Source organism: Cavia porcellus, unplaced genomic scaffold (assembly GCF_034190915.1).
Source record: "Cavia porcellus strain 051 isolate PalLab524CR breed Dunkin Hartley unplaced genomic scaffold, mCavPor4.1 scaffold_1, whole genome shotgun sequence".
Taxonomy (NCBI): Eukaryota; Metazoa; Chordata; class Mammalia; order Rodentia; family Caviidae; genus Cavia; species Cavia porcellus.
The window spans coordinates 158,641,147-158,655,635 of record NW_026947484.1 but is presented as its reverse complement, the minus strand read 5'-3'; the positions used below and the strand labels follow the sequence as shown (position 1 = coordinate 158,655,635).

The following is a 14,489-nucleotide window of genomic DNA, read 5'->3' as shown; positions in this document are numbered from 1 at the left end:
ACAACATATTTTCTCTACAACATATTCTCTACAACCAATTCATATAAATGGTCAATGCAGTATAATTTTTAGTTATATCAATTTTTAAAAGATTAGTCAGTAATAGAGGCTTGTTCATCATGCAATACCTTTGCAGTTTTCTAAGGTATTATATCATTTAACAAGCTCAGCAGACAAATTCTCACTGAGTGTCTACTATGCAGCTGTAATTTTCTGAAACATTTAGCTCTACTTACCTGAATCTAAGAGATAATATACAAAAAGTGTTTATCAGAGCTTTAAGGATCCAGTATTAATAGAAATATTCTAATTTTCCACTAATGATTATTACTAATAATCATGGTGAAGTTAATTAAAATATAATTTTAACACAAGTTGAATTACAATTAAAATCCAAGAACAATGCATTCAATTTGCCTGGAAACTCTTCTAATAGTTAGGTACAAGCCAATCATGTATTCTTGTCTATAACTGTTATGGGCATGTTGGATCTTGATGTTTTAAAAAGTTGATTATTAAGTCATTTTTCTCTTTATTATTCATGCATATTTAAGAACATATTTAGGAATAGCATGAAATTCCAATAGGTCTTTGAGGAACAAGACCTAACACTGATATGGGGGTGGGGAAAATTATGAGGTTCAAATATCATTGTAATAAGGGTACAGGTTAACAATGCACTGTTTTCCTCATGCATGTGACATGTTAAGTGACAATAGTTCACATAACAAACAGTTAACAAATGTTAACTGAAGGCTTGTCGAGAAATACTGGGCAATATTAAATCTCGGTAACTAGCATTTCATGTGGCTATCCAGAAAGACCCATTTCACACACCCACCATGCTACTGGTGCGCTTTCTGAATGTTTATAGTATCTGTCTAGTGATGTGAATAGACATTTTGCTTATAGAACTCTACCTTGTCTTGAATTAGCATGAAATTTAAAACCAAAATAAAAGCTTAATTTCTAATAATGATAGCCATTAACCAAATCTCTCATTTGTTTAGACATAGTGATTTACCTAATGCTTATGCCTAGTACATTGAAATCACTGGAGTAACAGATTCTAAAAAATCTAATTCTCAAATTAAACATGAATTAATAGCTACCATTATCTTCTGGTCTAGTTCAGTCCACTAAGGGAAGATTTAATGTATAAGGCATTTGTTTCTAAAGTCTAATTCTTTCAGAAAACCAAGTTTCATAGCTTAAAAGAAAAGAAATGTATCTATTGTGAAGTACTTGTGGGTTTCTGATTTTTTTTATTGGTTTTTTGCTTTGTCTCATTTTGCTTTATATGGGTAAGTATTTTGCTCTGAAAATTTGAATTACTTTTGCATGGATTAATCATATCATCAGGTCCATTTTTGGGTCTTATGCATGTGTTAAAACACTGAAAAATTTTCTTGACTTCAATATTCAAATAACAGGCATTAAAAGTTCTGAAAACATGCCATTTAGCATAGACTGTCACTAACCAGATAGATGTTGAGGGGACACAGGAAATAAATAAATGAAAGCTAAAGTTATAAAGAAAACTCAGAACAAAGAGGAATTTTACCTGGATCTCTGAACTACTGGTGTGTAATCTTACGGTAAGTTTCACTTGCCATCATTATGCAGATTCCTTCCTTATATAATTACCCATTCTGTAAAGCCATCATGGAAATGCAAACAGCTCTGCAGAGAAAGCTACTGATAGAGTAGCTCCATGGAACTGGAACCAGAGTTTGTAATCTGAAGCTTTAGTATTGTTGAAATGTCATCAGCATAAATTGCCGGTTTGACTGAACTTTTTTCATCCTAACACTGGAGAGCAAAGTGCAGTGTCAGGACTACAAACCTGAAACAAGGACCCAAAGAATTATAGTGTTTGGCTGACAGGATGCCAAGCTGGAAGGTGTACACACAGCAGCATTGCCATTATATCCCCCTTGGTGTTGGCCCAGCACTCAGTCATTTCAAAGACTTTTGTCACAGAAGAAGAGGACAATGGAATTTAGAACATTAGCAGGAAATAAGACTTTCTGCTTTGTCCCTGTGATGACTTGAGCTCTTTTCAGAATTACTTTAAACAATGGGTTTCAGCAGTGCACATGAAATTTAGCTAATAATTTTCCTTTTTTACAGTCTTCTACTGTGTCTGATAATTAACAATTAACATTTTCTGTCTTAAAGTTACATTATTATAATTATGGAAGCTGTAGTGGGCCAAACAACATTTAATATTCAAAACTCTTTTAAAATGTCAGGTGGAGAGGTCAGCAAACTGTTCTTAACCACATAGGAAATTGCCTCGGCTCTGCTGGCCATGGAAGGTAGTTGCAACTATTTAACTTTCTTGTCTTAGAGCAAAAGTGCCTATGAGGCTTGGGTTTGATTGTATCCATGTGGGACCTGCCCAGGGAGTGGTTGGGGCACACTTCTGAGTGTGTTTGGTGGGTCATGGAGACTGACCTAGGCTCTGTAACTGATCTCTCTTTCTGGCACCATCCCCTTGCTCTCCTTCCTGGCTGCCATGATATTCCTGCCCTGAACCCATGTGACCATGAGCTGAATCCCTTAACAACATAAAACAAAACTCCCCTTTTTCGGTTGTTAGTGTTGATATTATGTCTCAGCAATGATAATGCTGACTAATAATTAGCCATAGGGAAAATACAAAAGAATAATCAGGGCAATATTCTTGTTTACCAAGAAAGGAAAATATGATAAATTGTTCCATAAACCTGAGACTGCTCATGTATAGTCTAATGCATACTTGACTTTGTTTACTACATTAATCCTGAAAGTACTCTCATTGCCAAATAAGTCCTTAAATCTCTTAGTTCAGAACAAATTTATTGTCATCTTGATTGATACTACATTATTAATTTACAACACCAATACTTACACACAGCAATACTCACGAAAAACATTATATAATACTGTTTTCTTGGATTTCAAAATTTCTAGACTTTTTACATGATTCTCAAATATTATTTTATGACAATTTTAAGGCTAATTAAATACTAAATAATTGTTGACATCTTTTACTAGCTCAGTATTCTGTATGAAGTGAAAACTCATGTTAGGAATAAGGAAAGAATCAAAATAACCTCAGGTGTAGAAAACTAAGAGAATCTATCTCCAGTTGTTCTAATATAAAGGAGTGGCTATCAGAAATTTAAACAATGAAGGGAACTTAGAACAACACAAAACAATAAGAAGGGAACAGAAAACAATAAGAAAGATGAAAAATGAAAAAAATAAATAAAAGTTTTCATTTATTTGAGTTTTTAAAATCTTATTTACAATTTAAACAAGATCTATAATACTTTATCCAAAACACTTTCTCATATATTCAGAAAAAATATTTATGAGAAGTGCATTTTAATTGGGCAGCATAAAAGAAATAAGGTTTCTGTGCTTCACTTGACTTGTTAAAGGTGGCACCCTTAGATTATAACTTGCACATTTACAAAGCAATATAGAGAACTTCTAACTGTGCAAAGAGATTCAGTTAAAAAATCTTATTGATGAGTTGGATTTATGAAAAATTTAATGCTCAAGAAGTCCCCAAAAAGAAAACAAAGAAACAAAAATAATAGAGAATAAACATAAATAAAAAAGTGTGAGAGGTTCACTTTGGCTTGTTAGCCAATAATTAAACCCAAAGTGAGCTGTCTAAAGCATCAGTGAAAATACAGAGGATGAAAAAACTGAATAAACAAGAACTACTACTGTATTCTGTTTCATATGCTGTTGTCAATAGTCTCACTTAGAATATAGCAACAGATGTAGGTTAAAAAAGTAAAATGACAGAAAAACATAACTGTTCATAGCAATTTTTTTGTTATAGCAAAAATTCAAAAGAATCAAATATTCAGTGATAGATGAGCGATGAAGAAGATGGTGATGTAGTCATATTGAATGATTCTATTCAGCAACAAAACAAAAATTAAAGAATCGATGCAGGCCACAGTAAACTGAGGGCCTTGGCATAAGAGGTCAATTTTTCGGTGTTACTTAGCATATGATTTCAATTAAACATCTTTCTAGAAAAGACACTTATAAAACTGGACAATCAGGGGTCGTCCAGGATAAGAACAGGGGTGAGCGGAGGTGTCAATAAAAGGGACAGCACAAGAGATATTTGTGGTAAGGGAATAGTTCTGCATCTGCTGGTGGTAGTCAGCTCTTGTGATGGGACCAGCAAAGAACTGTACACACATGGTTCACTGCTGCCCATTTTCTACTTCAGTGCAACTCGAAAGTTGTTCATGAGAGAACAGTCGGGAGAAACCGAGTGAAATGCACATGGAGACCATGCTAGCTTTCTAATTCTGTCTCATTATTTCATAGTATAAATAAAAAAAAATCATGCTCATAGGAAGTAATTGACTTAGTCTAAGCATTATATTCATTGATAGAGTAAGTTTAGTCTTCGATTTAAATGATTATGTGTATCTTTCTCACTACTTATTGCATGGAAGGTAGCTGATGAGTGTGGGTTGAAGGATAAAGGGTAAAACCAGCGTAAGCAGCTCTCTGTGTAAATGAAATATGTCTAGAGTGAGGCCAGAAGAAAAACAATGGGGAAACAAGAGAAAGCAAGTGCTTTCTTGTGCCACTACTACATCATCTCGTTTTCAGTTTTAATTTCTAATTCTAAAAATCTACAGCATATTTTCTAATTTTAACCTCAAGTTCTGAGAGTCCAAAGAGAGAAGTACCTGAGTCTACAGCCATGGGATGAGGAGGAACAGAACATCTCTGGACCTAGGTTCTAAGAGATCATAGACAAAGCCCCTGACAACACTGCAGAGGGTTCGTTTTGCACAAGACAGAAATTTTTAATTACTCATCTTTCCCGTGATGCTTAGGAGTGGTTTTATGAAAACCTGAAGGATGAATAGGAATTTGCCAGTTAGATAAAGAGACAAAGCATATTCCTAGAAAAGGAAATACCCTGTGTGTAAGGAGAGAAAATAAATTTCCACCTTGGCTAACAGTGTACATGGTTACATTTCTACATCTAAATACTGTAGTTCTCATTTACTTTAATCCTATAAAAATATAAGTTGAAAAAGCTAATAGAATTAACAGACATGTCACGTTCAGTAGAAATTATATGATGCTGTATATCTGAATATAGATCATTAATGAATTACAATTTGAAATTATTGGAAGCATTTAAAAAGTATACTCGAAGTCTAGCTATTCGTTATATAATAGTTAATATTTATGCTAATTTTACTCCTTTTCTCACCATGGAAAGATTACAAAAACAAATCTATGTACAATTTGATTTATAAATCCAATCTGTCTTCTTCCCGCTTCATGATGTTATCCATTATCATTATTCTAATAACTCCACTAACCAACATTCCTACTATTTAATTAAGCTAAAAATATATCTAAGCACTTAAAAAGAATATGCATAATGATGAGAACTGTAAATTGGAGAGTGAAGTCCAAAATATTATTCTTTAAGTTACATGAAGATGAGATTATGTGCTTCATTCTTATAAAAATTATATTGCCGCATCAGATTGAAATGCCTGAAAAGATGGTTAATAACCAGCTGTGGATTTGCATATGACATTATAAGTTTTAAAACAAATTCGTGCCTATTACCTTATTTAATTCACACAATAGCCATCACACATAGTTGATCAAATGGGTTAATAATTATAGTCAGATAGGTGGAATAAGCTCAAGAGACCTATGTAGTGGTGACATTGTATTTCTCAAAAGTCCAAAGTGGAATTTAAGTGTTTTTACTATGAAAACCTATGTGAGGTAATGCACTCCTTAATCAGATAGATGTTTCTATTCTACAGTGTATGTATACTTTAAACCATTATGTTATACAGAATAAATGTGTATAATTTTGTCTGTCAGTAGCTACGGATCACTGAGGCTTAGACAGTCATGCAAAGACTGGCTGAATGGATGAACAAAGAAATCATTTTAAAAGCCCGTGGATCTAACAATTGCTAGTCCTGAATTTGTTTCACTTTTACCCTGTGGAGAATCTGGCCATGAACTCAAGGCTATCACATCAGTTTTATGATGCTGGAGTAGCTCTAGAGAGTGGAGTTCTAGGAGTCAAGAGAACAATCCGACTTTATGTATGGTAAGGGCCATAATGTATATTTAGATAGGTGTGTCTGCTTTCACGTTGGTTTCCTTTACTTGAGTAAATAATGCTAAGCATGTAATGTGGGTAAGTCTCCTTATGAGTGAGGAAACTGAAAGACACTTAAATATAAGTGACATCAAAGGAAAAATTTGCAGGTAAATAAATATTCCAACTACATCTTTCCAAACCTATATAAAATGTTCCCTTCTGATTTTATTAATAGCAAATTAATTACATAAGCATTGGTTAATAAAATTACACAAAATTATAACACAATAAAATTTGATTTATTTGAAATGAAGTAGGATCTTATCTGTTAAAAATATCTGTCATTTGCAAAGGATGTCTGAAATATAGCTTGAACTTTAAACTGAACATAACTATTAGGTATATGGTTGTGCAAATAGACCTGTTTTGAGGATGATTATCACCACCTTCTTAAAATTGACTTAACTACTTTGGGGCAGATACACACCACAGCAAAATCACTGAAGCCCATAAACACGTTCCAGCCTTAATGTTACTTACCTATGGTATCTATGTGACAAGTTATACTCTGGGGTTTCTAGATCCCTCAACAGTTAAAAAATTTAATTCTAACTCTAAAATCCTTGATTCTGAACAGCAGTTTGAAATTAGACCCAGAAACCTCACAATTTGTATAATTTCATTCTCCCCTGATTACTTCAGCAGTTCATGCTGGCCTATTAACATGTGAATGCCAGTTGAATAAATCCCTTACACATTGAAATGAAGACTTGTCTCTTGTGATATTTCTATTTGAGTCTTTTGTTTATTGATTTATGATTATCCAGTATACTAAAGCGAAAATAACCTTGACTAGGAATCAAAAGATAGCTTTATTCCGGCCTCTCCCAGAAATTCAGAGTTTTGTGAACTACAGTGATTTTAGATATAAAGTAAAAGTATTAAAGATGCATTCTGAAGATTTCAGGGTCTCAAAGTCATTTTCAGCCTTGATACTGCACTTACAAGATACTAGGGCTAGATTTTCCTGGAATTATGTTTTGAAGAACACACATTTTAAGGCATTGGAAAGGTCAGTTCAATGAGTTCTTGTGTCAGTCATGACTAGAAAATTTTATTTGTTGAATAATATACAAAAAATTAAAGACTCGACCCAAGTTCTGAATCAAGGAGGTCACATGAGAATAAGGAATTGCAAACAATAATGATGCCTCTCTTGCCACTTTACCTGATGGGGAGATGTGTCTCCAAGAGATGGAAGGTTCTGGCTTCCCAGTGGCCAAACAAGTAAGGGTGACATTGGTTCCTTCGTTGATGGTCATGTCATTAGAAATGTCATATATCTTCGGGGGAACTGAAATGACGAAACACACAGTGGTCAGAAAATATTTACTAAGTACTGTTGAATTATGGTAATTAACTCCTCCATATCCTGCAGTAAATTATGGCAATAAAATCTCCTTGTATCCTCTGGTCCTAACCTAAAAGATGAGTCTTAAGACCTCTCTAAGACTATAGAAGACTTTTGTTGTTGATGGGTGGCTCTATTTTTGTCTAATTGTTAAATATAAAATGGGTAAAGTTGAACACAATATTTAATAAAAAGGTTAAATATTGATTACATTAAATATTTATTGAGTAATTTGTGTTTAACAAATTAGAATGTGTCAACATTTTTATGCTATCACGTTATCTTTACTGTAATGGTAGATTGTCTGTTGAATACTTAAATGAAAGTGGAAATGTTGAAGAAACCGCAAATGCAGAACCGTTATGCCTATACCCTGACTAAAAAGCTGCACGAAGCCTGACAGGATTCCGAGGGAAGATTTCAGAGTCTCTAAGCCATTTTCAGCTTGGATTATAGTACTTATGAGACAGTAGGGTGAGATTTTCTCAGAACTTATGTTCCAAGAAACACAAATTTGAAGGCACTGGCAAGGTCAGTTCAATGAGTTTTCATGTTAGTCATGGCTAGAAAACACTACTTGAAAAATATCTCTTTACTCAGTAGTTCTCAGAACCTTTGTTTTAACCTTATGCACTGTAAACTTGCAAGAGTGAAGAGAAATACTGTACAGAGAAATACTGTACAGTGAGTTTTCTGATCTGTTTGACTATGGAAGCTTTTATACAGAATTGTTGAACATGGGGTACTATTTGGAAAATGCTAGACTTAAGAATCTCTATACTAGCTTTTAGGAATATATGAACATATTTTCTTGGAGTCTACATTTAATTTCCCATTTAATTCTCAAATGCAATGGGACATGAATTCTGTATTCTCCACAAGCTGGCTTTGTTACCTAGATAAAGGTAAGTAATCGCTCTCATCTTTGGTATCTGCCTCTGAAAGTTGGAAATAATATTACAAACTCTGTAAGCTACAACAGGTTTGTAATATTATGTTAAAGAGCATAGAGGTCACTGTCATCGGTATTAGCTGTTAGGATTGGATTTTGGGGAGCACATTAACAGGGCATAAACTTCAATTCAGTTCTGCACCTCTCCCAGCTTTAAAATTGTTCTGGAACTTCCAAACTTTGGTAGTATGTATGATGGACTTGTGCCACAAGTAAGTTTGGCTTACTTTATATACTTTATAGTATGCTGATCTCCAGGTCAAATGTAAAGAAATGACAATTAGTGTGATAATTATTAAGAAAATATGACCCTTTAATTCTAAGATCCTTTTGATTGTTTCACTTTGTTTCTTTAACCAAAAAATGTTTTCATAGTTATTTTTAAAGCCAGTAACTATATATCAATCAACAAATGAATACATTAAAATGTGGTATTAAATACAGTGGGGGACCATTCTGTCATAAAAATGATAAACTTGAGTCATTTGTAAGAAAACAGACGCATCTTGAGATCATGATGGTAAGTGTAGTGACTCAGGCACACGAGCTTAAATAGACCATACTTTCTATCACATGAGAAAGTACGAGGATGATGTAGATGATATTAATTATATAGCTATAGATAGATATATATATTTTCTTAAAATAAAGAGAGATAATAAGAAAAAAGATGTGAAAATAGATATTGGAACCCAGTGGAACAATGTATCTGAAAGAATACCTTGACTTACTACAATTGTCATGCTTTATATGTTCTTTGGCCTATTTGTAAAATCTTATAAGGTAAATAAATGAATGCTATGCTGGAAAAATAAAAGGCAGGTGCATGGGGGAAGAAGGAAATACAGATGTGTTACATGCATGGGTGAATATAGTCATTATATATAGCAAACATACTAATAAAAGGGTGTGTTGGGGGAACAGTAATTAAAACTCTACTGTAACTATACACTAAATAAGTCATACTTTGAATATTGGATTTTCAGTGAAACCACTGCTCTCCTACAAGAAAATCAGGATGATATGATTGCAGATATAAATCATTTGATTATATGTAACTGTTGATGTGATTGAGCCAAAAGATTGCTTCTTAGGTGAAGCTGTAACTGTCCCTAAAGGAGAGTTTAATTGACATTTAAAACATGCTATCACACAGCTCTTTAGTGAGTGCTTTCAAGCACATACTAAAAAGCACTCCAAACAAAAGACTATTTTCAGCTTAGCGGAAAAAGAATGCAAGCAAAGTCATTAAAATACTCTACAGGAAAACAGAAAATTTACATGATTTGCTGGTGAACAGGAGAGATTAAAATAAGGCTAGAACATGAGATGAAAATATTATGTTGATGTTTGAACATAGGCATACGTTTGGTATAGGAAACTGAAATACATATAATATATATGTTATATATAATATATATGAACTCATAAATGAATGTGTACATGCATACACTGATATGTACTGGTCACTATTAAGAAAAAAGTTATATAGTGTTTTCCTATTTTATATAGAAGGCAGTACTCAGAGCTCTTAGTCTAGTCTGGTACCAGTTTTAAATGACGATGTGCCATAAAAAATATAATCTATCCTTGAACATGCAGCTCACTATTGGGTAAATTATATCTGATCATAAAACAGATTGGTTGCACCTTTATAGTTCTGCCTACATTTAGGTGCTAGCCATCAATAAGCTAATATTAAGCAGGAGCATTTTTATACATAATCAAATAATCAAGTCCCTTAGCAAGGAACTTAGATTTGACATTTAACTGTGGGAAAACATGCAGCAGAGGAAGAATGGTGAATTCCAGGTGTGACTTCTCAAGTGTGATTGCAGTCACCTCCCAGGGCCTCATGGATCAGAATGTATCACGGGGAAAAAACATCTGGAAAGAGAAAATCATCCAGCACAGCTCAGTCTCCCTAGAAATTAATCACCTGTTGACAGAAAATGTTATATAAAGAGGACAGAAATTTCTCTTAGGCATTGTTACTTGTAGAGGGAAATATATGTAGTTAGTTAGTGTTAATGCTTTGCAAATTTTTAGGAGTATTATGGAGTGAGTAAGTTAAACCCTAAAGACAGTTTAAAAATTTAAAGCATAGTCCTTGCTCCGAGAAACTTAAAATCAACAGAGAGACGCAAACGGCAAAGTAACTAAGAGAAGGTAAATACTTTCCACATTCTCCCTTCCCACTTTACATAAGTAATGTATGCAACAGATGCATCTTCTGCTTCACAACTGTAAGACTTCTGTAAGGTTGCTTTCTCCTAAAGTGAGTCATATACTTTAAGCACCAAGTTATTCAGTACATGTTACACGTAGCACAGAAAATCCACAGAACACTTCACTGTAGGATCACAGAAATGGGAGTTGAGAGGACTGGTTGGATGAAGGATACTAACAGTTGCCAGCCCAGTTGCCAAAATAAGATCAGGTGTGAGAGGACTTGGTGCATCAGACCAAGGGAAGATGGAAGAAGGAAGAGATGCATTCTCCCTGGCTGTGGGGTGGGAAAGGATGTCTGAACTGAAGGTGCTGGGAGCTTTATTTGGCTCACAGTGTTTTTGTTTAAATGAACAAATATGATTTTTCAAAATATGAATTAATATGATTTTTGTAATATGGAAGTCTCAAGCTTTGGGGGTGTTTGCGACATACATGGTATGTCTGCTTTTCTTTTATTTATGAGAAACAAATATAGTAGCAACAAAAAACAGAAAACTGAGAAGGGATTTTTAAAAGTAACTGACTTCTAAGTGGATGTTTCTTTCCTAATGATCTTATTTCCAATTTAAAAATAATGAATAAAAAAGGGCCAGATATCCTCAGTCAGCTTAATAATTTTAAGGTATTCAATAATTACACTTTTAAGGAAAGCTATTTTGGAATGTAGTGCACATTATTGTAGCATTCATGATCAGGGGAAGAGGAGTGATAAAGAAATAGTAGAGTGATAAAGACTAATTCATCTGTTATGGCTTACAGATATGTATGACTTAAGTGTCCTCCCAAAGCCTCATGAGCTCACAGCTGGGAATTTTAGGAGTGGGCTGGATCTAGGGGATGTGATGCTGGGGTAGGGGGTGTGTGATACTAGATCCTCCTCTGATTGGCTTGGCATAGTTCTGGGTGTCTATGATGGGAAAGCCCTCTCCGGGAGTGCATGGCACCAACCACAAGATTTGTAGCCTGGGTATGATATAAAGGAAGGGCAGGCTCGCTGCTGCTGCTTGCTGCTCACTGCCTTCTGCCTGCCTCGTCATGGATTGTCTCTCCTCTGCCACACGTTGTCTTGGAGCCAGCTGACAATGGACTGACACCTCTACAATCTGTGGGCTGAGATAGATCTTTCCTCCTTCAACTTGTGGTTGCTTGATGTTTTGTTCCACCAACAAGCAAGTAACTAGATACCACCTAGATGTGAATTTGTTCAATATGTGAGAAATAATTACTATAACAACATCCTCATTCCTCTGGTTTTCATCAGGACTCCATAAAGAAAAGCGTCAGAAGATAGAAGTTCTCCATCTCACACCACTGTGTCCCTCCGAGCAGGACTCTAACTGGAGATGAATCGGCCTGTACAACTGAGTTCAGTATTAATTGCTGTGCAATGTGGGTAGAGAGATTTAAGAATAACGGAAGTTTTCTAAATCTGTACAATCACTGCAAAGCTACAAGGTTGAAAGTGGATTTAAAGTTTGCTTTGCAGATGAATTTTTTTTCAAAAATCTGCATATCCGTTTAAGAAAATCACACTTGAGGCCTCAGATTCATGCTCCACTTCACCTTCCCTTTTCTCTGCCCTTAAACTCAATTGTACTGAATACCTAGTCTTCCATTCCTCCTCTGTTGGCTCCAAAGAGAAGAGACGACGCATCTATCCATCAGTTGAGATTCTCTAAGGTTAATTTAAGTCTCTTGCTGGTTTCACCAACACTGAGGGACTAGACAGTCTCATTTGTCCCTTTGGAGTCCAGTTACCAGGGTTCTCGGAAGGAAATGGAGCAGCATAAATAGGAGAAATCTTCAAATACATGTCCAAATCAGATCCTGGAGCTCTCCACACAGAAAGCAGTTTAGGATCTTCCCAACCGTGTGCTATAATGAGTGATTGAAACTGTGAGTGGCTGTATATGTGCACTTTTTTTCTTGTTCTTTTCTTTTTTATTTTCTTCTTTCTTCCTTCCTCCCTACCTTCCCTCCCTTTATCCCTCCCTCCCTCCCTCCCTCCCTCCTTCCTTCCTTTCTTTCTTTTTCTTTCTCTTTTTTCTTTCTTTCTTTCCTTGTTTCTTTCCTTATTTATTTGTCTGTTTCTTTCCTTATTTATTTGTTTACTTTTTGTGCAAGGCCTTGAACCTAGCATCTCACCTATGCTGAGCATGGCCTCTACCACCAACCACGCTCCCAGTCTCTATTTTCTGCCCTATAGAAATAAAATTTTTATCTGTCTGTTAGTTGAATGAGCAATTGTCATGATCTTAATTTTACTTTCTCTTACAGATTAATCTTGTCTGGAACACTATCACTAACAATTTGAGAAGTCTACATAAGGGTGACTATTCTGTATACTGCAAGAATCGTACAACTAGAGAGGACTGTATTATATAAAAAGTCTATGCTGATGACTTTTAGAAGTAATAAATAAATAGTCTATACCTACACTAAATTGCCTGAACTGTGAAAATGGTATGAAAAATTCTTATAGTAGAACACATTTGGTGGTTTTGTGGATATTTGTACGGGTTCATTGAAATCAATTAAGTGCCCCATGGCACTTCAGTTGTAAGAGTCCATGAAAACAACAGCTACACATAGCAATCCATTCTTTAGGTTTCTAGAGCTAACAGGTAGACAGCATATTTATTCTATCAGAACCATTAACACCCACAGATTATTGAAAACCATTGACTTAGTATTTACTGTAATGGGAATATTCTCAGCAGCCAAAATATCTGCTTATTCAGTTATGGTATAAAATTAGAGTGGTGTAGACCAATGCACTCAACAGCTTCCCATTCATTTGGTGTGATGTAAGTCCATGATCAAAAGCTTTAAGGTTTTCATACACCTATTTGACTTATGCATACCATCACGATATCTGTTCTCAAAACATAACTAAATAAAAGTTCAAGTGATTCCCTCTCATTGATGTCCTACTCCATTGAACCCAACCCACTATAAGTTCTCCCACTTTAAATCTTACCATTAAAAGGAAGCAGTGAAATGTGAAATTCTGCGTGAGAATGTCATGCACTGATGACTTTAATTGTCTGGAAACAATAGTCTTTTTACGAGAATGTGCTCTTATCTTAATATACATATCCTTCCAACTTCTGGAAGTTGAATCCTAACTCCCAAGTGCAGGAAGTACAGTTTCAGTAGCTCATTTCGTTAGTCATACGATTAGTGTGCCTTCATCAAAGGGATCTCAGAGAACTAAATAGTCCCATACACCATGTGAGGTTTCAATGAGAAGGTATCTCCTGGGAAATAAAGGCCCTCAACAGCACTCAATTGGCCTACACCTTGATCTTGAATTTTCTATTCTCTAAATCTGTGAGAAAATCATTTCTGTTTTTATCAGCAACCTGCTCGATAGAATTTTGCTGGAGTGGTCTGAACACCAACAACATGCGATGTTTGGAAATAATCACCAGTACCCTATCCCTCTACCCTTGTCTGTTTCTAATCTTAGAGTTCCTTTGGTATAGTAAGTCTTGGTTACCTTCTGTTGTCACTTGTACTTGTATACCTAATTGCTTCTTGTTTATTTTCTCTTTATCAAATATATGTTGAAACCTAGTATAGGAGTCCAATACATTTCATTTAATAATAGATCAAAGAACCAAGGAAAGGACTTGGCCTATGTAGGATATTCACTAAGTATTTCTGTTTTGTTCTTTTGCATGCTAATACTTCAATATCTCAGTAAAGAGCTCACATAAAATTTCATGTCTTTGTAAGAATAATATAATATAAATTCTTAGAATTAGGAGAAA

General features: G+C 34.8%; 1 protein-coding gene across 3 annotated transcripts in view; it reads right to left on the bottom strand.

Moving 5' to 3' along the window:
* The window catches only part of Negr1 (neuronal growth regulator 1), a 772,989-nt gene that overhangs the window by 330,476 nt on the left and 428,024 nt on the right, over nt 1-14,489 (bottom strand). For all 3 annotated transcript variants that reach the window (XM_063258286.1, XM_013142948.3, XM_003478817.4), the window contains exon 3: nt 7,347-7,472. In XM_063258286.1, coding sequence (XP_063114356.1) covers nt 7,347-7,472 — 126 coding nt within the window. The remainder of the gene's footprint in view (nt 1-7,346; nt 7,473-14,489) is intronic.